At 36.5% G+C, this 26527-nt stretch overlaps 3 protein-coding genes across 4 annotated transcripts; all 3 read left to right on the forward strand.

Moving 5' to 3' along the window:
* Window positions 1-104: 104 nt before the first annotated feature.
* Window positions 105-2080, forward strand: LOC309498522 (P2Y purinoceptor 4). Its single transcript, XM_082169295.1, has 2 exons — window positions 105-201; window positions 559-2080. Exon 2 carries the CDS (start codon window positions 574-576, stop codon window positions 1570-1572), a length of 999 nt encoding a protein of 332 aa, XP_082025421.1. The 5' UTR covers window positions 105-201; window positions 559-573; the 3' UTR covers window positions 1573-2080.
* A 984-nt stretch (window positions 2081-3064) lies between these two features.
* arrdc1a (arrestin domain containing 1a) lies at window positions 3065-12018 on the forward strand. Its single transcript, XM_082169293.1, has 8 exons — window positions 3065-3242; window positions 6832-6942; window positions 7031-7081; window positions 8324-8478; window positions 8598-8780; window positions 10182-10358; window positions 10586-11096; window positions 11316-12018. Exons 1-8 carry the CDS (start codon window positions 3125-3127, stop codon window positions 11351-11353), a joined length of 1344 nt encoding a protein of 447 aa, XP_082025419.1. The 5' UTR covers window positions 3065-3124; the 3' UTR covers window positions 11354-12018.
* A 549-nt stretch (window positions 12019-12567) lies between these two features.
* ehmt1a (euchromatic histone-lysine N-methyltransferase 1a) lies at window positions 12568-26456 on the forward strand. 2 transcript variants are annotated; one of them, XM_082169287.1, is made up of 24 exons: window positions 12568-12707; window positions 13492-13558; window positions 13761-14161; window positions 14707-14806; window positions 14905-15011; window positions 15111-15348; window positions 15775-15920; window positions 16185-16328; window positions 18348-18556; window positions 18689-18781; window positions 18915-18997; window positions 19097-19203; window positions 19991-20113; window positions 20256-20357; window positions 20570-20674; window positions 21024-21178; window positions 23117-23284; window positions 23729-23873; window positions 23973-24050; window positions 24286-24401; window positions 24509-24595; window positions 25147-25225; window positions 25421-25596; window positions 25691-26456. In XM_082169287.1, exons 2-24 carry the CDS (start codon window positions 13540-13542, stop codon window positions 25890-25892), a joined length of 3183 nt encoding a protein of 1060 aa, XP_082025413.1. In that variant the 5' UTR covers window positions 12568-12707; window positions 13492-13539; the 3' UTR covers window positions 25893-26456. The 2 variants fall into 2 exon arrangements, with proteins under 2 accessions (XP_082025413.1, XP_082025414.1); XM_082169288.1 differs by having other exon boundaries at window positions 19100-19203.
* Window positions 26457-26527: the final 71 nt, after the last annotated feature.

Raw genomic sequence — 26527 nt, forward strand, 5'->3', positions numbered from 1 at the left:
TGACATGTTAGATATTTAAAGTGTTCATTTTTAACTCAGAATGACAAGGGTGGAGTTTTGGTTTAATGACTGCTGACCAATAAAAGGAAATCCTGTCTTGGTTCCTTTTTGTCACGTACACTGATGCCTTAATCATTTAGTAAACTCTCTGTTCAATTTCCATATTCCAAATGAGTTTTGAGGGGAGTGTTGCATGATCTGGTAAGTTCTTTGTGTAGCTTGATATTCATTTCAGAGAATATATATATAGTTAGTTACTGTGCTCACATATACTGTATGTAGGCTAATAAAATTGTGAGCAGTTTATATTTACATAATCATTTATATAATCATTCAACATTACATGACAGCAAAATATAACATTTAGAGAGTGTTGTGTGTTTTTTAACACGTTTAACAAAATTGTAATGTGCTTTGGTGATGACATTTATTAGCATTCACTACAGCAATATATTTGCATGGCCAGGGCATTTGTGTGAAATTCTCCAAGTTTATTTATTTGCAATATACCAAACACAAAGTTTGATCAAAATAACACAGTAATTTTGTCCTACACAGTGGCATTCTTCTAAGATGAACACCTCAAACATCAGTAACATCACGTGTTCTCCTGAGGCTCAGCACATGTCTCTGGCTGTGATCCTCTGTCTCGTCTATCTGCTGGGCCTCCTGCTCAACGGATTCAGCCTGTGGGTTTTCACTTGTCGCTTTCACAAATGGGACTCTGGAGCCGTTCTGCAGTTCAATCTAGCTCTATCTGACGCCATCATTACTCCACTAACCCCACTGATGGCAGCGTACTTCGTCAACCATAGCAACTGGAGTTTTGGGCCTTTCGTCTGCCAGCTGAAGATTGCGGTGCTCAGCGTCCACTTCAATGGCAGTGTGATCTTCCTCACACTCATTAGCATTCATCGCTATATGACCGTGGTTCACTTCAACCGCTCCTCGTTGATGAAAAGGAAGACTTTCGTGAAGAAGCTATGTGCTGGGATTTGGTGTTTTCTGATAATAATTGGCATTGTCTATGGATGGTTGCTTCCTGTAACCACTGAGGAAAATCATGAGCAGTGTCTTAGTATTCATCAGGGAACATTGACAGATGCTTACTTTGTTATTAACTTTGTGACTCTTTTCTTGTGGTGTATTTTACCCTTAACTATATCAGTGTTTTGCTACAGTCGCCTTGCGAGCTCAGTATCCCGCATCAACATAAATTCTGTTCAGGGCAAATCGGCCAAGACTAAATCCTTGAGGATGATAGGGATATGTCTGGTCATATTTGGCCTTTGCTTTCTTCCTCTCAATGTTGTTCGGACCCTTGGAGTAGTCATGAAAAAGTATCACCCTAAGAGTTGCAGAGTTCTGTTGCAGGTGGAAACAGCTTATTATGCATGCTATATATTGGCAGGAATCAACTGCTGCTTGGACCCCCTAATATACTTTTTTGGATCACGTAATTTTATTAAAGCATTCAGGAGTTCTCTTAGGGTATTAGGGGTTAAACGCAATGCTGAATCAGAAACATCAGATCAAATTGTAAACAGAAATGGAATTTTTACTGTCTCTTAGGGCATTAAACAGATTTGTGACCATATGTTCATATTGTAACGTTAATCCAAGTGAAATGTATAGGGTGGCTTTTGCCCATCTGAATTGATTGGATGGTTGTTATTTCTATTTCCGCGATGTGAGTAACAGGTTGCCCCACCCGTGCGCCAGTTAACAGAGAAGAGAAGTTGCTGCAAGGAGGAGAGGAAATTATTTGAGAGCACATGAATTTAAAACAAATAATGATGTGTATGGATAAATTGTTTATCACTGCAAGGACTTTTCTGCTACTGCTGAACTGCACTGAACTGAAATGCATTAAATATGTTTTAAGACATTAAAATAAATAACTACTATGCATTGTGCAAAACTAGCAACCCTTCAAAACATGCTAAGCAGCTGTGAAACTCTTATTCAGCTGTATCTATATAATTGCATTACTAAAATTGATTAATTAAGTAATATTTTGACTTGTAGAGCATGTGACTGAAACTAAATGAGTATAAAATCCAATATTTTACACAGTGAAGCTGTTTGTCTCAGTGTTGATGACTGATGCAAGATATTTAATAAAGATCTTTCTTGAAAATAAAAAAGGGAGGGAATTTTCTTCGAAAATGTATACTCATGAGTGACTGTAAACAATATTTTGCTTATAGGGGAGACCTGGGATAGTTGTAACATGGGGAGAGTTGTAACACTATCAATTTCATATGGAATGGCATACATTTTTACTTCTTTTGTCTTTTGTTACAACTTACCCTAGCATGTGTTACAACCTACCCCGATAGTGGGGTATAGGTTGTAACAAAGGAACACCATGTATTTGACATCAACTCACGAGGTCTGTGATATTCTTGTAGAGGGCTGAATTGGTTCCATTTGTAGTAAACAAATGTGGCTAATTTCCATAAAAGTTTGAGAACTTAAGCTAAGAAATTCAGCGAAGCAAAAAGTGTTAAAACCATCTCTCCCAAGTTTGCGGATACATTATTTCAAATAAAATGGAACAGTTTTTGAAAAAAGTTTTAGAAAATCTTCCTATATCACTAAACATTATTCCAAAAACGTACACAAGCATGTAAAGAAATCTGAGATCTGTTAATCATTTACAGATCTTTTTTCTCTTTTTCTCATGCTACTGGAAAAACATTGGTCAACAAATAGATTAGTTTAGTCAAAAATAGGAGGAGAGCATAATGACATTTAGGGCTAGGCTTGTCTGAAAGTTTAAGAGTGGAAAAGTCCCCATTGACCGATCATAATCTTTTTTTTTTATTATTGAGTTTTAGAATTCCACAAAATAATAACAAATAATAGGCTACTATAATTTTGTCCAGTGTTCTAGAAATCTTCACAGAAACATCCAGTGCCATTGCAGGATAATGGCTCAGTGTTTTTTTGTAAGTTTGTTTTTGTTTTTTATATGGCTTTTTTATGTTTTTGGTGAGAACCACCTGACTCCGAGTGACGTCACTACATCAGGTGCGTGACGTCGACGGCAACAGGTAAAGCATTTCCTTTATTCATTGTGAATCGCTCACCCACCTGTTCACGGTGGATAGAAAACAGAATGGGAAAGCTTCAGGAATTCGAAATAACTCTTAATAACAACAAAACGGCTTATAGTCCTGGCGAATCCCTCTGTGGAACTCTGAAAATCTCAACTGCACAGGCCATACCATGTAAAGGTAGGTAAAGTAATGATAGCACACCGCAACCACCCTTTGTGTTTTTACTGGATTTAAAAAAAAAAAGTTTCTTAACATGTATAACGTTACACTTTAAAGTACCCTACTTGTGTATCAGACGTAAATGTTAGCCCACTGGTTGTTTTCATTGACGCTCGGACGTTTATATTTTGTCTTCGCGCAACGATCGAGGACTGAAACTGGCGTCGACTCGAGCGAAACTTGTTACGGATGTTTTATTGACATACCAACATGGTGCCTAAATCTCTAAGCGCTTTCGTTTCTGTTGGAATAGTTCTCCTAAATTCCCGTAAAATCAGAAACCGAGTTTAGGCTAGGCTACTTAAGGACATTGGCAATAATAAATGTTTATAAACACTTTAAATGTTTAATCTCGATCTACTTTTCGATAACGTGCCAGGTGAACAAATCGCAGTTTCGGTATCAGGTTCAGTATTTTGAAACCGTGACTGAGCAAATTTATAACACACGAAGACCTGTATTTAAGTAAAAGTTAGGCACTAGGACTTAAAATAGTGTAAAGAAAGAAATGCTGTAACGCATGGGCAGCTACTTTGTGGTGTTTATTGTTTTTCCGAACTAGCTATTTGCATAGGCTATTTAGTCTTAACCCTTAAAGCGTGTCAAATCATTCAGACATTTAAACATCCTTTAAATTGTTCAACAAAGCAGATTTTCAATCTGGACTCAGTAGGCTACCATATATAAATGCAGTTTGCTGCAGTAGCCTACTGGTCAGACTGCCTGGTAAATAATGCATCTTTTCACCCACCACCTGTTTTAAGTAGGCCTACACCTGTTCATGTTAAGGTCTGATATCCTGACACGGCTAAGCCTAACATATTCAATGTTTCTTATTAAATATGATATTTTATTAGGAGAGTATAAATCTGCTCTGATTTCCTGATATATGTGAAGAAATTTAAGATTTTGATGTAAAATAAGCTTTAAAGATCCCACTAGACTATGCTAAATCAAAATTGAAGTTTGGAAAAAGAGACTTCAATATGTTCTGCCCAGACTTTAGCATTTTTTTTGCGCTTTTCAAGCCATTTTATGGAGTCTTCTTTATTATCCAAAAATTATCAAAATATAATAATTGTCATTAAGAGAAATTACAAATTCAATTGTAGGTTTCCACTTATAAAAACACTTACAGGACAAGACAAGGGGCGGTAATACCCACCAAACCCTGTCCTGTCCTGTAAGTGTTTGTACAATATTGATAATTGTATTGTATTGATAATTGCACACCACATTCAGCTCTGCATTAAAAGTACTGAAGACTTTATAGTATACTATACTGGCATGTCTCTACTGTTAGAATTGCATTGACAAAACAGTGAATAATAAAAAATAACACGCATACATAATTACACTACAGAAGAATTACTATGTAGTATATGTGCAGAATAGCACGTAGTGTAAATAAATATAGCTATCTGATAAAGTCTTTGTTACTTGCTGTTCAGTTCCAAAAGCATAGTGCGCATATTGAATGTGTTTTTCATATGTATTATGCAGATACAGTACAGCACTGACCTGTTTATACACCCATAAAACTAATATGAAAGTAACCAATGAAATCTGTCAATAAAGAAAATGCAGCTACTGTTTGACTTGTGCTTTGGGCCTTGGCCATGGGATCAAGCTGAAATATCTCTGAATATATATATATATATATATATATATATATAGAAAAAAACTGAAGGCCAATAGGCTGACATAATTTCTTCCTGTGTAAATAAATAAAAAATCAATGTGAACAAGGAAGTATGATTAAAAGTGCATTGTTTTTGAGAACTGCTGTGGACTGGGCAAATGTGATAAGACTGAAAATGCGTCAGAGTACAGTCATATCAGATGATCATTCAAATATAATAACAATGACAAATATAAATTCACACGTGAAGTAACAGTAACAGTTATGCTGAGCTAGAAGTCATGTGGTTTTGTCAGTGGTTTGGGGCTGGTCTGTTGTTTGAGCTGAGATGTTGATGAAGAATACTCACCGGACTGGTTCGCTCACATTCCAGATCAAGGACGACAAGAATAACAATCGCACTCAGTCTCCATTACAACTTCATGGAGAAGTGAAATCAGCCGACAGTATTTGAAACGATAACTGTTTGAGTGTTTATTGTTTAGATTTTTTTTTGACCCAAGCAATGCCCTGTTTTGCCCTCTTTTCAGGTGTATTAAAGATGCTTTTTTTTATGGTTGGACAAAATTTTCCACCCACATCAGTTCTTGAATGTCAGTTTAATACTACTCGTTCTTTTTTTTAAAGTAAGTCCGATTGAAATCTCAAGATTCCGAATGTTGTTGTTCACCCAGTTTCTTTCTAGAGTCTCTTCTGACATATTTCCCATGGTTGCTTGTGTATCTGTGGTAACATCTCTGCTTACTAGCACTCAGTGTGCATCTGGGGGGTAGAGAGAGAGAGAGAGAGAGAGAGACAGAGAAAAAACATAGTGAGAAAACATACCTAATCTGAAAAATATCAATGTACAAAAAACAATCTGTGACAAAGAGCTAATCTAATCCCCAAACTCTGGCAGAAATTAATATAGAGATGAACATGTAAATTAATACAGACACTTTATATGTATGTAAACACACACGCACACAACATTTGAAGTGGATCAAAAAAGTTAATCAAAGTTGTCCTAAACAAGAACGGGTATTGTTCAAAATTCATGTATAATTTTGATGAAAGGTTTTGATCCACTTCAAAAGTTGACTACTGTATGTATGTATACACACATATATGTATATCATATATGTGTGTATACAAATAATATTTATTTATTTAAAATATGAGATTGGTGCACATTGATATTTTTCAGATTATCATAATCTGAAAATATAATGATATCATAATCTTTAAAAAATGTAAAGCTTGTGGTGTTTTTATACAGGCTATTATGGAGAAATAGGAATTATATTTATCTGCATTTACTGAACTGATGTGTTTTTATAAAAGTAATAAAAAATAAAATAAGTTACATGGTCAATTTTTCCATGTACAAAAGAAATTCAATTGCAATACCTGTCTACTTTGCCCTGCTGCTAATTTCTTCATGTAAGATGTATTTTGTAGCAATTGAAGGGTTGCTAGCCTTGTAAGATGTATGTAGAAATGATTTGAAGGTTGCAAAACATTTATGGAGAAATGAGAAGTAAACAAATTTGCTAACGTCATTGCTATGTATGTTCTAGACCTCCCCTGTTGACTCTGTATGCTTAATGTGTTCTTGTCCGTTACCATGACAGTCTGAATGTGTTAATGCAACATCCTGCCGTCAAAAGTGAAGGGCAGAGTGAGATCCAATTAAGTTTAAGTCAAGGAACAAGTCTCTCATTTTGGTGCCAGAAAATCCCAGTCGTCATTTTGCTGACACCCATGACGTATTCCTTTAAATAGCTGTTACCAAGAATTCAACATAACCTCATGCACTGATCATTTCTTGTCAATTGAAATGTCATTTTCAGCATACAGTATTAGAATTAGAATCGATGTAGGCATATTTCTTTTGACTGACCTATGTCTTTATTTCCTAATCAGCAATCAAAGTGAACTGCCAGGGCTTCTGTGGAGTGACCAGCAAATCAAATGACACTGACTGGACAGAGGAGGAGCAGTACTTCAGCAGCTCAGTCTCAATAGCAGATAAAGGTACACAGGGGGCATGGTCTTACTCGCACATTAAATGGCAGGATGCTTGTTCAAATTCCTTACTGATTCTCCCCGATCTGTTTCCCAGGCACTCTGAAAGAGGGCGAGCACAGTTTTCCCTTCAAGTTTCTCTTGCCAGGTATGACACACTTTTATGTAATTGTACTGACCTGTCGCCCTGCATTCCTTCAAGATTCGTCAGTTTAACCACTGTTTATGTTTATCCTCGGCAACAGGACAACAAAGCCTAAGAAACCTAAACTTTGTATAACTAATTAATCATGACCTAATAAATGTGAGTCACCCATTATAGGAATTTACGGATATAGGAATAATTTTTCAGTTCCAATAAAGGAATTTGTTTTTGTCCTATATGTGGATGAACCATTTAAATTTTAGGGTCTGTACGTTTAAAAAAAAAAAAAAAATTTTTTTGAAAGAAATACAGCAAAAACAGTAATGTTGTAAAAATACAATTTTTACATAACTTAATATATTTTAAAATGTCATTTATTTCTGTGATGGCAAATCTGAATTTTCAGCTGCTTATTATTTTTGTGAAAACTGAATGTATTTCTTTCTATTCTTTGATGAATAGAAAGTTTAAAATAACTGCATATTAATTTGAAGTATAAATCTTTTGTAACACTATAAATGTCTTTACTGTCACTATTGCACAATTTAATGCATCCTTGAAAAGTGCAAACATTTAATAGTAAAAAATATCAACCCAATATTTAGGTTAGTTGTATTACATTTCTTTCAAAAAACAAACAAACCAACCCCCCCCCCCCCCCCCCCCCCCATAAAAAAATCCCCCAAAACTTTTGAACAGTGATGTAAATGAAATAAGCTGATTTTGTTTGTGATCAGTAAAATCACTAAAGCAGGAAGAGACTTTTTATCCATGATGTTTTCATGAGGTTTTTTTTACAAGTATTTCCAGTGCAGTCCCACCCTTTCCAGCTAAGAGCTGGAATTTCTGATAATGCCAGTCAATTGTTACAGAGCTAGAGGTTAAATTGGATTCCTTAATATTTGTTCATTTTATTCACTCTTTTCACAATGTGAAGCTAAGACACCCGCTAGCCCATCTAGTGTCTGGAACTGCTCGGCTGCTATTCGAAACCTCCATCTGCGGTTCCGCTTTTATCTGAGACTTTTCAGCTCCACCTAAAAGAACAATAGCATTCTTAGAGAAACGTGCCTTGTCATGCTGTAGCGTTGGCTTCTGTGGGTTTAGCCTTTTGATAAAAATATTTGAGCTTAAAGCATAATGCACCCTTTTAAATCTTTTGCTTGAAAAGAACATTATTGTAATGCAAAAAGCCCAAACTTAAGTTGTGAGAAGTCACCAAATTGATTCATTGTTCTTTTGTAGCTGCTGCTCCAGCTTCATTTGAAGGGCCTTATGGACGGATTATATACAGAGTTCGGGCTTTCATAGAGACTCCTCGTTTTGCAAAAGACTACAAGATAGAGAAGCCATTCTCTATGTTGTACACAGTCAACCTGAATGAAGTACCTGGTATACAGGTATGTGTGCAACTCAGACCTCCAAAGAAAACAACCACAAATTTGATTACTTGAATGCTATATGATTCATGTTCTGTTATTTAGTGCCAGTGATTTACATTACTATTTGCTTTGTGCAGGAACCTAGCTCATCTTCTGTAACCAAGAATTTCTCATACATGCTTGTGAAGAGTGGGACAGTGGTGCTAAGTGCTGAGAGTGACATGCGAGGGTATATCGCTGGACAGATCATTAAAGTGTCCGCTGAGATTGAAAACAAATCTGAGAAGTCAACAGGCCATGTGGTTGCCAGTCTAATGCAGGTAAGATGACACTAACTACTTGTTGATTGTTTTGTGCTGTCATAGACTGCTAGTGATCTGGATTATGAATCCTATTATAACAATAAACAAGGCAACAAATATTTAAACTCTCTTCTGCATTAGATTATATTTCAAACTAAATGTTTTCAGTGAGCTCAATCATTTAATGTAGTGTGTAAAAGCAGTGCTCAGTATTATTACAGGGGGATAAATATTGTTCAAAAGTTTGGGGTCAGTTTAAAAAAAAAAAAAAATTAGTACTTTTATTCAGCATAGATGCATTAAATGTATTAAAAGTAACAGTAAAGAATTTTGCACTGTTAAAAAAAAAAAATGCTGTTATTTTGAACATTCCCTTGATAAAAAAAAATCCTAAATATTAAACTGCACAACTGTTTTCAACATTGATAATAATAAATGTTTATTGATATTGGAATCATATTAGAATGATTTCTGAAGGATCATGTGACTCTGAAGTCTGGAGTTATGGCTGCTAAAAATCGCAAAAATAAATGACTTTAAAAAAAAAATTTGTTCTGTATTTTTGATTACATATGTGCAGTCTTGGTGAGTAGTACAAGTGATTCAGAAACATAAAAAAATCGTATCCCAAACTTTTGACCGGTAGTGTACTGTATGTCCGCCCATTATTCATATAAGCAGTGGTGGCTCGTGGATTTTAAAATGGAGGAGGCACAGAGACACACTAATTGAAGTCTGGGGATCCACTTTTGAGGATTTCTTATATTATTATTATTATTAGCTGCCTTAAAATGGCTTTTTTGGTCACTTTTAGACATAAAATAATTCATTTGTAGCTGCTGCTCGAATGGTATCTTGGTAAATTTGTTGGCGATCAAATATTTAGTATCTTTTCTATCCATAAATAAGGTAGTTGGTACATTATCAAACTAATATCACGTAATTTACATTTCTACAATGATTGGTTGATAAACCAAGGGAGGCTAGCTTCCTCTGCTGTGGATTTTTTTCTTCTTTCTCAACACTCTAACTGCTGAAAGTGAAATGGTGATTGGCTATGGATTTGCCTCCCATCCCCTTCTCTATGCCCTCAGACTCACCTTAGCAGTTTTCCGATCGGTGAAGAGCAATGGTGGTTCTGACTTCAGTGATATTTTTTGGTGTTATAATGGTGAAATTGCAAACAAGACATTTGCATTCTGAGACATGAAATTATATGAATGACTGGGAATTTTAAATGAACATTAAATCGTCCTTCTCCAATTTTGGGTTGGCTGTGCCTCCCTTGCCTCCTCTGACGTGCCGCCACAGATTAGTTGTTGACTGATATGGGTTTATCAATGGTTGTGGTTGAATATGCAGTTACATCTGTGGTCAGTATCATGATATGATCGTATATTGCTCATCTTTTCATTTCAGAAAGTGACATATAATACCAAGAAGCCGACATATGACTTGCGGGCAGTAGCGGAGGTTGAAGGACCTGGAGTTAAGGGTGGGAATAAAACTGTATGGAAAGAGCAGATAATTGTGCCAACTCTTCATCAGTCCTCCCTGACTGATGGAAACCTCATCCATATCTGCTACTACATTCAGGTGAGGTTTTTGTTATGCATATTACGTTAACATAATGTAGTGTACGGCAAGTCCTGTAAGTGTTTTGCTCCATTGGTGAGCATTTAATAGGTGGCTGTACATAATCACTGGCAACATGTATATCAGAGAGATGCATCTTATCAGATGTTCATGCAAAGTACATTTGGTATTTCCTGCTGCCGCCTTCTCAATGAATGTCATTTGCATGTTTGCTTCTGCTTTTTCAGGTCTATTTGAAATACCCAGAGGTGTCATTAACTCTGCCCATTTACATTGGAAATGTCGCAGTGGATCCCACTAAGCTTTCCTCCTCCCGGTCAGTTCCACCCATGCCAGCCCCACGCAACAACCCCACCCCTGCCTCTTCTCCTGCTGCTGTGTCTCCCGCTGAAACAGCCCTTCCCAATCTGCCACCAAAACCTGCACCCAAGCCTAGGCCTCGTAGCTGCTACGTAGCGTCCCCAAGTGCGCCTCCAGCGGATCTGTATCCTGAACTTCCAGGTGTGGCTAACTACAACGGAGAAAAGACAAAGAGTCCACAGATTGAGTCAGGCTCCCAGCCGGCAGTGTCCCCTAATGCATTCAGCTACGCTCCTGGACTCAGCTTCAGACAGAGACAGAACGGCCTATCAGCGCTGCCATTGAGTTCATCCTCCAGCCCTCAAGACACAAACAGGAATCAAATGTCCTCTTCAGCAAGCTTGCCTCCAAGCTATAGGAGTTCAGCATATCCACCTGGTATGGGAAAATCATTCCATTGAAACATTTGAATAATTGTATGTTTATTAGTTCTATGATGTGATTCAGTCTGTGGATCACGTTATTTAAAATCTCAATGTGAAACAGGTCTTAGTTTTGCATTTTAATATTTAAAATGTAGAATTTCTATTATTATAATATTTCAGTGATCATTCAATGTTACCTGATGATTAATTTGATTTGATTTTTTTTTGACAGAACCTCCACCTGCTTATGAAGATGGCTTCAATACATAGGATGTTACCCAACCAAAGGAAGAAGGGAGAAAAACATTGAAAACATTGATAACACTCCTGTGACTTCATAATAAATGCAGACCTCAAGCACTTTTGAACCAAATGTGTAAATATACAAATTCTGAGTTCTGATATTAGACCTGGTGTAATACTTCAGATGTGGTTTGGCAGCTATAATGCCAAACAGTTGGAAAATCTTTTCATTTTTGTCATTGGAAATTAGATCTGCCTCTTGCAAAAGTTATTTAACAATTTTTTTTAGGAGTTTTATCATGGAAGAGTATTAAGTACTCTTTTACTATTAGACTATCCCTTGTTTTGGACATGCTTGCAATCACACAACCTCCAAGGTATATTTGCTTTTATTAGTATGTTCAGGCTTTGTTTTTCTTTGTTCCTGATAAGCTACAGAAGGATCCAATTCTAATTGAAATAGTAACTTCATATATAGACCATGTTTGGATCCACTAATCATCCTCATTATATGAGACTACTGAATATATTAAAGTTCTGTGGTATTTAATTATTCTTTTCTGACTTTGATAGTATTTTCCCCTCAAGACAATTTTATTGCACACTACTTGATTGTTAAAAAGTTTTTGTATTTAAGCAGTGATTTGCATTTATATGTATGTACAGATGAATAAAATTATTTTGAAAATCAATGTCATGCAAATTTGAGTTGAATTGCAATAACTGAAGAAAGAAAACCCATGTACTTATAAACAGAATGGGAATGAATCAATGATGTTTCTTGTGACATTGATATAAATCTTTGATAGGCTTCATTTAAGCCTATAGTGGTGATTGAAGATCAGTGACAAAGGTAAAGCAACAGGATGGTAGACCTTGCTAAGTAACAATAGTACTGTTTAAAGCTGTCAGGTGTACCATGTTAATATACAATAACTTTCAGGGTGTTTTACTTTAATGAATTTCTATAGGTAATTCTTTGGACTAAATTTGTTGAGGTTCCCCACACAAACAATGTCTTCTTTTTTGTGTGTGTGATATACGTGTGATACGCGAATCTTAAATAAATGAATGTATTATTATACATTTTTTGTGATATACGTGTGATACGTGAATCTAAATAAAGTGATAAATATTGACAGAAATTACTATCGTTTTTGTAACTGAGAAGTTGTTCCTCGAGTGTAACATGTTGGGTCAAATCTGTTTTTGTACTCCCCAACCAAATCCTCAACCTCTCACCTTACCAGTAGAGGGCGCTGTGTGGTCACATGACAGTCGCAGGGCGCATGTAGCAGGGAAGTAAAGAGAGGAAGGCAAACCTCTAAACTTTCGGAATGAACCTTATTTAACAAAAATGCAAACCATCATAAGTTAACGGGTAAGTTTAAGCAAAGCTGTTATTTTGCGGATGAATGTCCCAAGACCGATGCTGTTGTATTTATAGGTGCATGCATGTTTTCGTATAGAATTGTGCTGTTGTGGCTGATGTCATGCGCGTGTTATGTTAGCTACATTGTTTCATCCCACTGTGAGCGCGCTACATCCGACATAAACATTAACATTTTTGTTATATTTATCAGTTAATAAGACGCATTAAATCACGAGGATGATAGTGGGCTGTATGTCTCTTCAGCAATGCAAAGAAAGGAAGATTTAGCGTTTTATTTTAGAGGGCCAAAGATACAGATTTGTTGGCTGTCCCAAAATCTGGTGAGATTAATCAGACAGCATTTGATGGCCAAAATGCTCTAGGTAGACAGTTTACTAGATTTTGAAACGCAGCCCTTCAGAAATCTATAATTACCAATAAATATATAACTAATATCTAGAACCGTAATCGCTCTATTTATGCATTTTTACGTAAAAAGAAATAACCATTAGACTGCAAACATACAATATAATTTGCATATATATAATATATATACACAAACACACACACACACACACACACACACACACACATACATACGTAAGTGTGTGTGTGTATATATATATATATATATATATATATATATATATATATATATACTGTATATATATTTATTTATAAAATAAATAAATAAATAACTGATTAATATAGACATTGTGAAAATCAATAAAAAATATTGATCAGATACATTTGTGTTCTATTTTAAATTATAACACTGTAAATTCTCATATAGAGGAAGGAACTTGGAGGTGGTCTTGGATTGCTCCAGGTTCCCTCTGCCATGGCCAAGTCCAAGAAAGGTGAGTTCATTGATTTCAAGGTTATTCATGCTTCTAAACAATTACATTCCCGTCATTATACTTCAGTTAATGTATTCCATAACACAACAGTGTCTGGTATTTTTCTTCAGATTTGATTCACTTATCAAGTAAAAAAAAAAAAACACACACACATTGTTTACATACCTTAGTTTTTTATATTTCATTACACATATGGTTTTAGGTATGGAAAACCCTGCGAATCCTCCAAAAAGAGGCAGGAAGCCTAAATCCCTCGGAGCTGCTCCAAAAGCTGGTAAACAACAGAGCTCTCCAGGCAACAGGAAGAGCACAGGGCCCAGCTTTCTGCTTCACTCTGGTCAGACACCCCATAAGCCACCAGCTGAAAACATCATGTTAGGAAATCATGACTCTATCCAGCAAGATAAACAAGATGCTCCAGAAACACAGAGTTCTGAGTCTGGTAATGCTGCCAAGAGCATCCCTACTTTGTTCTTACCTGCAGCCAGACACGAAGGGGATGCTCAGAGAGAGCCGGAGGAGTTTAAAGCTGTGAATCCCGCTCCTCCACGTTTGGCTTGGAAAACGATGGTTAGACCAGCACCAGCTCCATCTGCTCTGAAGGTAGCCTGCTGTTTGCTTGCTTATGTTATTTACTTTTTAGTTGCTTGCAGGAATCATAGTTATAAATGTGGAAGGTGCATTAAAACATGATTATTGATTATCTCCAAAAAGTGTGGGGGACGAAAAGACATTTCGGAATGTGGTTGAAAATTTGTACTGGTGGGTTGTAAAATGAATGGGGCCCGGGACAAGAAAAAATGAATGGGCGGACCCTCTGATCCGAATGAAAAGATTAAATGAGTACCTTAGTGAGCCCCCCCTCATCAACCCCTGATAGTAATGAAAACAAAACCCAAAACACATTTTTTTCAGAATAGAATATTTTTCATGAATAGAAAGTTCAAAAGAAAATAATTTATTTAAAATGGAACTCTTTTGTGACATAAATATTTTTACTGTCACTTTGGACCAATCTAATGCATCTTAACTGAATAAAAGTATTAATTTCTTTTTTTTTTTAAACTCAAAGTTATGAAAAAAATACATATATATATATATATATATTATATGTATGTCTGTTTTTGTTAATGCAACAACATTCAAAGACAATGAACAGAGTGAAAAGCGTGAATGAGAGAGACGTGGAGTCTTCACCCACACATCATCTCCTTTTACCTCAGGAACTCAAAGACTCAACACAAACAGGTAGGGTTTTTTTTTAGCTAAAAAGCTAAGCTGAATTAAATTTAGAACACACAAGAGTAAAACAAATGGCATGCTCCTTTGTTTGTATCCTTCTGCAGCCTCCAAGAAGAGGAAAAGAAAAATGGGCTTATATAATTTTGTTCCCAAAAAGAAACCGAAAGTGTCCAAGAAACAGAATGTCTCGTTGTCCTCCTCAAATGCGCAGGTCTGATATCTGGCATATTAGAGACTACTTCCATGTGTGTGAAATTGAGTCATCCATCTCAGTTAAATCTGAACATTTAAGATCTTTGTTTCTCTGCAGGAGTCCTCGCATATAGCAGGATCCAAAGGTGGGCAGATGTCCATTGAGGAGGCATTCAAAAATAAAGTTAGTCCTGATAAACCAGAGAAGCAAACTTCAAGGGATGAGAAAGAAAATGCAGCAGAACTGCACAAGAACAAGGAGTCGGAGGGCGTTCCACAAGGCCATGCTGAAGAATACACAGAGCTGCCTCTACATGCTCTTGCTCATGATAGCATGTTCACGCCAATTCCCTCAGGTAGAGCATATCTGCACCTTGTTGAATCCACTGCTTGCTTGTGGTCCTTGTGGTCCACTGCTTGCTTGTTTTTATGTATGTCATGCTGCCACCTCATGAAATGCGTATACTTCCTGTCTGTTTGTTTTCATCTGATAGGTTGTTCTCAGAATGAGCAGAGACAGGTTTCAGACAGAACATTCTGACTTTGTGAGGCAGTAAGATCACATGGCAACATACATGCAGACTCTTGTGTAAAAATAAACAACCCTTTGTTGTACATTCGCTTAATCTAATATTAGATCATGGACAAAATTAGTGTGAGAAGGAAGAGTTTAGTGCATAGGATGTTCTAGTAGCCAAACAGTAAAAGATCTACTTTCAAGTTCTTAAACCCAGTTATTTATACTTAAATTGAACAGTGCAGGTGTATTTTGTGTTTATCAGGTTTGCCGGAGGATAAAGAGAACATGGAGACTGATGACATGTTGGAACCTCCACTGTGTAGCTGTCGCATGGAGACACCGAAGAACCCGGATGTAGTAACTCTGGCTGAGGGCAAGTGCATGGCTGTAGAGAGTGTGGATGGAAAGGTAGAACATGCTTCATCTCTTTTATTTTCCATCTGTGAAAGGTTGCAAAATGAACTAATTGGCTATATTCACACTGCTGCAACGGTGGATGCTAAATATAGTTGCGTTCACACACTTGTGTGAAAATAACTGTAGCATATTGTGATGTCTTTGTGATAGCATTATACTAATGTGTTTGATTGACTGAATGTTTAGTAGATTTCAAGAAAGTGGACATTAACTGGATTTTTGAGTGAATGTGGTTTTCTTTCTCTCTCTCTCTAGCTGAGTTTATGTCGGAAGGTGATTCTGAAGCAGGAAATGATGCGTCCCTCTCTGAGGATTCCATTGCTCGTGCTGTGCGAGGATCATCGTGCGGGCATGGTGAAACACCAGAGCTGCCCAGGCTGTGGTTTCTTCTGCAGGGCTGTGAGTAAAAAATACACTACTGTTCAAAAGTTATGTTTTTGAAAGATGACTTTTAAATGACTTTAACTTTTAAATATATGTCAAAAGGTAATTTACTCCTGTGATGGCAAAGCTGAATTTTCAGCATCATTACTCCAGTCTTCAGTGTCACATGATCCTTCAGAAATCATTCTAACGGCCAATTCACAGCGCACCGACAGATGCCGACAAACATAGACAATCACTAGATTACTGTACATCACTTCTCAGACATTCCATGACCTGACAAATGCCAAGGGAGAGATGAATTGTAATTTTTCGGCGTTTGTCGTGCGGTGTGATTTAGCCTTAAAGCCCCGATATACTCACGGTGATGCTCTTTTTCGTTCTTTGTTGAGGGGTAAAACGAAGTTCGAAATACGTGAGCGACGATATACTGTTATCGAACATCTGACACCGCCCGCCCACACAGTTGAGAATGGCGCTTATATGAAAATGTAAATATGTGCTGTGTGCTTTCCTATCAATAACAAAATAAACACAACAAAATTGAGAAAACAGCAAGCAGTTTTTAATAAAGCATTAGAAAGGCATCTGATCATAGCAACGTGGATATGTCTGCCCGAGCTCTGCAATTCGGCACTCGAATTATTTATATTGAGCTGGGCCATTTATTTATACAACACTTTATAGGCTACAATAGATTGCTTAAAACAGGGTTCCCATGGGCCCTTGAAATCCTTGAAAGTTTGTGAATCTAAAAAAAAAAAATGTCAAGGCCCTGGAAAGTTTTTGAAAATAAACATGCATTAGATATAGGTCCTTGAAAGTGCTTGAATTTATTTTGTGCAAGAAGTTTTCTGGAAAAAATTCCATATTCCCTCCGGTTCGCTAATGTTATTTCGCCAACACTTCGTGGCCTATGCATACTAGCTTGCTTTATTTACATTAGTTAAGCGCATTTACGCGTTACGTTAAGTGTTTCTCGCGTGAGGTACTTTGTGTTGTATGTTGCCATTATGTACGTGCGCAAAACTGTAACAATGTATCTTACAAGGTAACATGATGTAACCTTGCTCTCACTTGAAATGTGTCCCCACATTAAGTCCTTGAATTTAAGGTTATTGGACCTGGAAAGTCCTTGAAAGGTCCTTGAATTTGAAGTTAACGAAGGCGTGGGAACCCTGTTAAAATCAAGCAGCTTTACCGTATTAAACATGAAACATATAAAACAGTGTCAGAGTCTCGTTTCATCAGAAGAACTTCATTTTCTACACCTTCTACACCTACATATTATGTAATCGCAACGGACCAATGGTAGTACAGAGGTGTTTATCAGCCGGAGTGAACTTTTCCGGAAAGATTTGTTTTCGAAATTACGTCACATCAGTTCATTCTTCGTTTTTGCTTGAAGTATATCGGGGCCTTTAATATGTTGGTTTGGGGCTTAAAAAAAGTTTCTTGTTAACAATGTTGTTTACGTTTTTTGTGGAAATGTGACATTGTTTTAGGATCCTTTGATAAATAGAAAGTTCAAAAGAACAGCATTTATTTGAAATGGATTTTTTTGCAACAATGTAAAAGTCTTTACTGTTACTTTTTGATCAATTTAATGCATCCTTGCTAAATGAAAGTAGTCATTTTATTCTAAAGAAATCAGTGGTGTATGAAGTTTTTTTTTTTTTGAGAAGTATCCCAACATTATTAATGTATATTCTTTTAAATAGTGCACACTGCACACCTAAACAATTAGGGGAATAGTTTCTGTGTTGGCCTTGGAATGCCTTTATAGAAATGTGCAGTTATCACATTTTATCAGCTATTAGCACTCAGCCATGACTAATAAGTGTTTTTAGCACACTGACACGACTCCAGTCTTGTGGGTGTGCATGATTTTAAAAGTGCTATTAAATCCTTTAGGGGCTGCACTTTTTAATGACGAAATATTACTGAGTGCACCTTTAATAGTTCAGTTATGGACATTAAACCCTGATACACTGAAATGGCAAAAGTAATATCATAGCGGTCTGTTTAATCCAGGGGACATTTATGGAATGTCAGCCAGATGGGAACATCTCTCACCGCTTTCACCGGAGCTGTGCGTCTCTGATCAGAGGTCAGGTCTTCTGCCCCCACTGCGGCGAGGAGGCTAGCCATGCTAAAGAGGTCACGATCCCCAAACCTGACTGTGTAACTGCAGTGCCAACAGCTGCTGTGCCCGCACACAAAAGAGACACCGCCTTAATGGAGTAAGTTTAGATCCTGGTGTTTGATTGTGTTTAACTGGACTTATTCCCAGCTTATTTCACTTGTCTAATGTTGTGATGTGTTTGCTCACCCTGGTTACTTTGTTCTATATACGTTATGATTGTTTCTCACAGCAGGGCTAAACTGGACTCCGTAACTGTTGGTGGAGCTGTTGACCCTGCTAAAGAATCAATGGAAAGTGTTTTAAATGCACTGGAGGATGGGAAGTAAGTATCCCTACTATCTTGGTCCTGTATCATTAAATAAGTGCATTATTTATTATTATTTATTTGACTGGACACAATTTGTAGACTTGCTTTGTTACCTAAACTTAAAACAATTATTGCATATTTTTTAAAGGTATAAGAAATTCAAGCTGCCCCCAAAGCAGCTTTATTTCTCTGCTAAGAGAGGAGAGCTCCAGAGGATCTTGCATATGCTGGGTAAGACCTTTTTCAGGCAATCAGTTTATATATATATATCTGCATGATAGTACAAACAGCTTTGTGATTGATATGTGTGGTTGTTTTGATGGTAATCAGTAGAAGGTGTGGACCCAAACTTGCGGATGGACAGCGAGAAGAGAAAGACTCCCCTGCATTGTGCTGCTGAGGAGGGCCATAAAGAGATCTGCCATATACTAGTGCAGGTACTGCATATGCTAACACTGCACATTCAAGGATTATCTACAGTATGTTCCTTTAAATATACCTTTAAAAAACGCCAGTTAGGGTTGGCAAGTTTTTTTTTGTGTGTTTTTGAAAGAAGCCTCTTATGCTCACCATGAGCATATGCTTTTATTTGATCTAAAATACAGTAAAAACAATAATATTGTTACATATTTTTTATAAATTAAAATAATTTTCTATTTTATAATGAAATGTATTCCTGTAATGACACAGCTACATTTTTAGCAGCCATTAATCCAGTCTTCAGTGTCACACGATCCTTCAGAAATGATTCCAATATGCTGATTTGATGCTCAATAAAAATGTATTCTTATCGTCACAATTTAAAACAGTTGTGCTTATTGATATTCTCACATTCACATTCTTCACATAACGGTGTTTTTTTTCTTCAGGATTCTTTGATGAATAAAAATGTCAGCATTTATTTGAAAAATAATTTATTTGTAACAATATTAAAATTAATTACTGTCACTTTTGAGAAATGTAACCTTGAATGCTGAATTGAAGTTTTAATTTCCCTCTTTAAAAACACAACACAAAACAAAATCACTGTACTGACCCACACTTGAATGGTATTGTGGAGTATTTGATGCCATTGCTTTATTTTATATGTAATGTTATATAACATGTTTATGAACTTAAATTACTTTTATTTTACTTTTATATATTTATATTTAGATCTAATATAATGTGTTCTAATGAATGCTGGATTTTAGTAATGCGAATGATCTCTTTATCTTTCTATAGGCTGGTGCAAACCTGGACATGTGTGATGTGGAGCAGAGAACTCCTCTAATGTACGCCTGTGAGAACAATCATTTAGAAACAGTGAAATACTTGCTGAAAGCTGGTGCTTCTACTGGTCATAAGGTACGATGGCAGCCCTTTATCTCTCATACAACTTTGAAATACAATTTTTTTTTGGTATGGTTATCTTATACTACATGCTGAGACTTGTATGCCAAGGCTTTTGCATGTCTAAAATCTAGTAATTCATGGCTTCAACTTACAGGATATGAGAGGCTCCACATGTCTTCATTTGGCAGCCAGAAGAGGACACACAGGTGTGCTGCAGTATCTCCTTTCCATGGCATCCATAGACGTCAACTGTAAGGTAACACTGTGCACAAGTTTGTTACTGGCATATAAAATATACATTTTGTGTACATGCCATATTTATTATTTACCAGTAAATAAAAAAAATTATTTGTGAGGATGTAGAGTACTCAACTGCAGAATTACCCACTGTTAGATGCTGTATGGATACTGGAGTGCTGTTATTAAAGAGATTGTAATAATAATGGGTTTATGGGTTCCTCTGGTCAGGATGATGGCGGGTGGGCTCCTCTTACCTGGGCAACTGAGAATATGCGTTTGGAGCAGATGAAGATGCTGATCTCAGCAGGAGCTGATGTCCAAATAAGAGATAAGGTATGTGTCTGCGTATTTCAGCTTTTTAATGCACTTATTTATCTCACCTTGTTTGATGATCTTTAAAATGAGACTGCACAAATGCATCACTGCATTCAACTTTGCTATCACAGGAGTGAATTACCTTTTGAAATATATTCAAATATAAAACCGTAAATTGTAATATTGCACAATATTACTGTTTTGACGGTATTTTTTAACAAATAAATGCTACCTTAGTGAGCATAAGAGACTTCTTTTAAAATCAAGTAAAATCTTACTGAACTCAAACCTTTGAACGGTAGAGTATACCGATGGATTTGAAAATATATCCACCAGAGATGTATGTTGCTTGTGGTCTGATTTCTAGGAGGAGAATGTCTGCCTCCACTGGGCAGCGTTCTCTGGCTGTGATGAGATCGCTCAGCTGCTGCTTGACAAGAGATCTGACCTACACGCTGTGAACATCCATGGCGACTCACCTCTCCACATCGCTGTCAGACAGAACCAGCTGGACTGTGTAATGTAAGTGTAGAACAGAGAGAGTATACCTAAATAACTGGAAACAAAAGTATTTTTATGATACAAGCCCTGTAATATAAAGGAACTATTAATGTTATTCCCACTTTAAGGGAAGTAATTTTACTCGAGGCCAACTGAGTAACACTAAAGGAATCACTCCAGATTTCTCTGTAGGCAATAGGCATACAATTACATTTCATATCTGCTTGAATAAATGAATTTTGGATGTATTGGATAACTGAAATTTCTAAAATATATTGACCTTAATTTTGAGCGTTATTGTATTTTTTTCCATTCATTTTTTTAGTAGTGGTCCACCTCCTATTTACACTGTCTCTGTATTATGCTCCCTATTAACATATATCTAAACAACTTATACAGAATAAATAGATTAATCCAGGGATTCCCAAACTTTTTTGTCAGGCGAACACCTTTGATCTCAAATATTTGCTTGCATTACTCCCCGATATTTTAAGTTAACATTTTAGTTATTTAATTTGTATGTTCACAACCTCTGATGTTGGTTAATGTTCACATGACATGCAGGTAAACAAACAAATAATAAAAAATAAATCAAATCAAATATTTTTAACACTTAAAACGCATACCTCGGGTCTTTAGGGACATACCTCGGGACATAATTCACTACCCTCCTCATTAATTTTTTAAAGTTAGACATCAACCTTTTTAGTATTCCTCAATCAATTCATTATAAACAGTATAACAAGAAAAAATTATAAAGGAATGTTTGGTTTCCCATTCATTTTTTGTAAAATTAAATTGTATAGGGTCGCTAACGACCAAAGGCGTGTACCAGTGTAAGGTTTTTTTTTTTTTTTTTTAACAACAATAATTGAATGTTTGATGACTGAATAAGTGTAAATAAATTAGATCAAATTAAATAAATTCACATTTATTTACCTTTATTCCACAAGGTGGCAATGTCTGAAACACAATGATGAAGTGATGTTTCACTAGTAGTTACGGCAGGCAGAAAACAAAAGAATAGGAAGTATCATCAGAAAAGCTTCAAATGGCGATTTACTGTAGAGCAAGTACTGAACGCAATCAGATATTAGTGTCACTGTCACTTGATGGTGGATCTGGTGAAGAAGCTGTCAAAATTTTTATTTTGAAGACGTTGAAAACTATAGTTTTGTAGGAATATGAGCCAGATGCTGAATGTACTGGGAAATGACCTCTGACAAGGACTGTGATGATGGTTTAAAACATTTGCTCAAAGTGAACCCTTCAAGTTCCAAGATCCAAAATTTATATTTTTGGATATGTCCCGAATATGTAATAATGAATGGTGAAACATTCATGCATTTAACGGTTATCTAAGTGTTTCATTTAGATTGGTTTTAATGGTCAGTATTGACATTTTACGTGTTTATGATTTATTTCTGTAATGTTTTTTTTTTTTTTTTTTTTTACTCCCTAACCTCCTGCAGTCACCTTCCCTCACTAACCCCAGTTTGGGAATCCCTGAATGAATCTTAAGGCCGTGACACACCAAGCTGACATCAAAGAACTAGCGGCGACAAAAGCCAACTGCGTTTGCATTTGTGACATAAAGCTGCGCTTGAACTAGCACTGCGTGTAAGGAAATAATTGTCTATATCAGTAGGTATCAATAGTCTAGTATATTTCTCATTCAAAAAGAGAAGCCAAAACTAGGACTGCAGATATACAAATATTAAATAAAGTAAACCGTAAACAGAGTGATTTCAACATGCTGAATCGGCCGAACTGCCATCGACGTGAGGACATACTTCAAAAACTAGCCCTAAAGACGCTCACCGATGGCCTGACGTTGACCGTCAGCTGACCGTTGGCTTGGTGTGTCACGGCCCTAATGTTTGTATCATCAAAGAATTTACAAAGGTTTGTAGTTGAATCTGTCAGTTGTACAGGAATAATCTGAAGCATTGTCTGTAGGCTGTTTCTGTCTCGAGGAGCAGATGTAAATCTGAAGAACAGGGACGGCGAGACTCCTTTGGACTGCTGTATTATAAATTCTAAGATGTGGACAATCCTGAACACCAATAAGAAGCTGACAGATGCTAGGAGAGGCAGAGATGGCCTCAGAGAAAGACTCCTCTGCAGGTAATGCAAGAACACATGGATTACATCTTGGATCAGATCAGGGTTTGACCACATTCAGAATTTTAGAAGTTCTGTCCTTTCTCCAAGCATCTTGTAGATGTTGTTGGAGTTCTTATGGATTTAGTTTGTCTCAACTAGGCCTCCATGTTTTGTTAACTATTATTTTTGCTACTCTCTATTGATAGTGCAATTGAAAGTGCTTGGAATTTAATTAATCAGTGCTGCATATTTCCAAACAAGATTCTTTGTAGCTTCAGATCCATACTAAAAATCTATGAAGACTGGCTACAGCTGAATCACTATCCCATTCATTTAGCTTGACTTCAATAAATCTATAGTTTCCACACATTTCTGAACACGTGCAGCTTAGAAGGAAGATTGGCACCAAAAATATTTGACAGAATGTGGGTAAATCTTACGTTACTGTTGTGTGTGGTGTTTCAGAGATGTGTCCCGAGGCTACGAGGACGTCCCTGTGCCCTGCGTGAATGGGGTGGACCTTGAGCCCTTCCCCAGCAACTTCAAATATGTTCCAGAGAACTGTTTTACATCTCAAGTAAATATAGACGAAAACATAACTCACTTACAGGTAAGAGGATGTTGTAGTGTCAAAAGCCATAACAAGGTAAATGCTGTTATTACAGCTATATGAAATGCTCGTCTCTCTCTCTCTCTCTCACTGGAATAGCACTGCAGTTGTAAAGATGACTGTGCGTCCAGCGGCTGTATCTGTAGCCAGCTCAGCATGCGCTGTTGGTATGACACGGTAAGATGCTGCTAGTGCTAAATTATTCATTTAAGCGGATTAAATCACATGGTAATAATACAGTGACATATAAACAATTGATGTCAGTCCTGTTTTTTTTGCTGCTGTTTTACAACGCTACTAGTCACTAACCATGACTGTGATGTCATCTTGGCCTTGTGATTTTAGGGGGATATGAGTAATGCTTATTATTAATGATTCTTAAAATCTGTATTTATGATATCTTGGTACCCAGGATGGCCGCTTGCTGAAAGAGTTCTGCAGAAAGGATCCACCGTTCCTGTTTGAGTGTAACCACGCCTGTTCCTGTTGGAGAACATGCCGGAATAGAGTGATACAGAATGGCCTTCGGTACTATAACTAATATATATGTATTGTTGCATATGATTGCATAAATACAGAGTTTACAACACATTCAGAGAATATTTTTCACAACTTCATAATTTTCTAATCCTCAGGGTGAGACTGCAGGTGTTTAGGACTGAGAGGATGGGCTGGGGGGTCAGAGCACTGCAGGATATTCCAGAGGGAACCTTTGTATGCGAGTATGACCCTCTCTTCTGATCAGTTGCTTTACACCTGTTTGGATACCACTGTTTTTAATGGCTTTTATTATAGTTGTCTCTACACATTATAAAATTGAAGATATTTTATTTTATGTTGGTAACCAGACAGTTAACGGTAGCCATTGACTTCCATAGTATTTTTTTCCCCTACTATAGAAGTCAATGGCTACAGTCAACTGTTTGATTTTCAACATTCTTAAAAATATATCTTCTTTTGTGTTTAACTGAAGAAAGAAATTCATACAGGTTTGGAACAACTTGAGGATGAGTAAGCGATGACAAAATGTTTATTCCTGGGTGAACTATCCCTTTAACCTGGTATATAAGTGTTTTACTGTGAAAAAAATTACACACACAGCCTGTGTTCTGAAAAACCCTCCTACTGACTCCAGTCTCAGCCATATTCATTTAATGTGACAATTTCTACAAAAATTAAAGCCATTAGGGGAATTATTAATTATTCACACATGATTAATCTCATGCTGTTTTGGTTCAATACTTTTGCCCTACGGATTTTGCTCTGTGTGCAGGTTTGCAGGTGAAATCATTTCAGATGGAGAAGCTAATGTTCGGGAAAATGACTCATACATGTTCAACCTAGACAATAAGGCAAGTTTAGAGGTTTGTTTTGTCAAAACTTTAAGTTTAGAAAGCAAAAATTATTTAGAAATGATTAGAAAATGCATTTCATACATGTGACTTCCAGGGGGCGCTAAAGTATATTAAAATGTGTATGGAGCTTTAAGCACACTTTGAATTGCTTCTTATTTGTGTGTATTTAATGGTGACTTTTTTTTTTTTTAGGTTGGAGAGGTCTACTGCATTGATGCCCAGTTCTATGGTAATGTTAGTAGGTTTATGAATCATCTTTGCGAACCCAATCTGTTCCCTGTCCGCGTGTTCACCAAACACCAGGACATGCGCTTTCCTCGAATTGCACTCTATGCAAGCAAGCCTATTCAAGCTGGAAACGAGCTTGGGTAAACCTTTATAACTTTTTTTTTTTTATAAGCCTCTAGCTTCTTTTATCCCTTAATATTTGTTGTATTTATCCATTCTTTTCTCTTTCATCAGGTTTGACTATGGTGATCCCTATTGGCAAATTAAGAAAAAGTACTTCCATTGTCAGTGCGGTTCTACGAAATGTAGATACTCTGAGACCGTTCCAGGCCAGAACCACGCAGACAGCGCAGTCCAAATGCTAGGTGATCAGACCGTTGCTCAGGTGGAACAAATTCAGTCAGCTAACACGGCTATATCAATTACTCAACCCTGAGGCCTCCACTCGGGATGTGCTGTGGCCTTTAACGAATAAATATGGTCAGGAGTGCAACGCATAATTTCCTGAATCTCAGCTCCAAGTGAGGACAATTTGTGCAGAGATACAGCATCATTTTATCGCCATGCCATTGAGGATATTTTGTAATAAGACATTTAATCAATGGTCTTTTGTATCCGAATGCATGTCTCACAGGGTTTTTTCTTATTAGGATGATGAAGAGGCTCCTTAATTGTACAAGATATAGACATTAGCATAATAGACATTTCTAATAGACATTTTTAAGCGTACATTTTTATATACTTGGTATTAAAAACAAAGGGTTTTTAGCCGAATACCATGAGTAAAATGAAATTGTAAGTAGAACAGATGAACAAGTTCTACTGGCTAATTTTTTTAGCCATTTAATTTTTTTTTTTTTTTTACTCTGTCTTCTCAGGAGCAGAGATCAGGGCTTTTTTCTAATCTGTTTTTATTGAAATTTCACTATGAATTTTAATTTCACAGAATTTGAATGTCCTATCTGTGAGAAATAAAGCTTTCAGTGTTTTTAATGATTAATTTGGTCATTTGTAATTTAGTTGTGGCCCACACAAAGCACACCAATTTCACTAAAGCATATTATGAATTAT

Source organism: Leuciscus leuciscus (genome assembly GCF_965113295.1).
Source record: "Leuciscus leuciscus genome assembly, chromosome: 5".
In the NCBI taxonomy this organism is placed as follows: domain Eukaryota; kingdom Metazoa; phylum Chordata; class Actinopteri; order Cypriniformes; family Leuciscidae; genus Leuciscus; species Leuciscus leuciscus.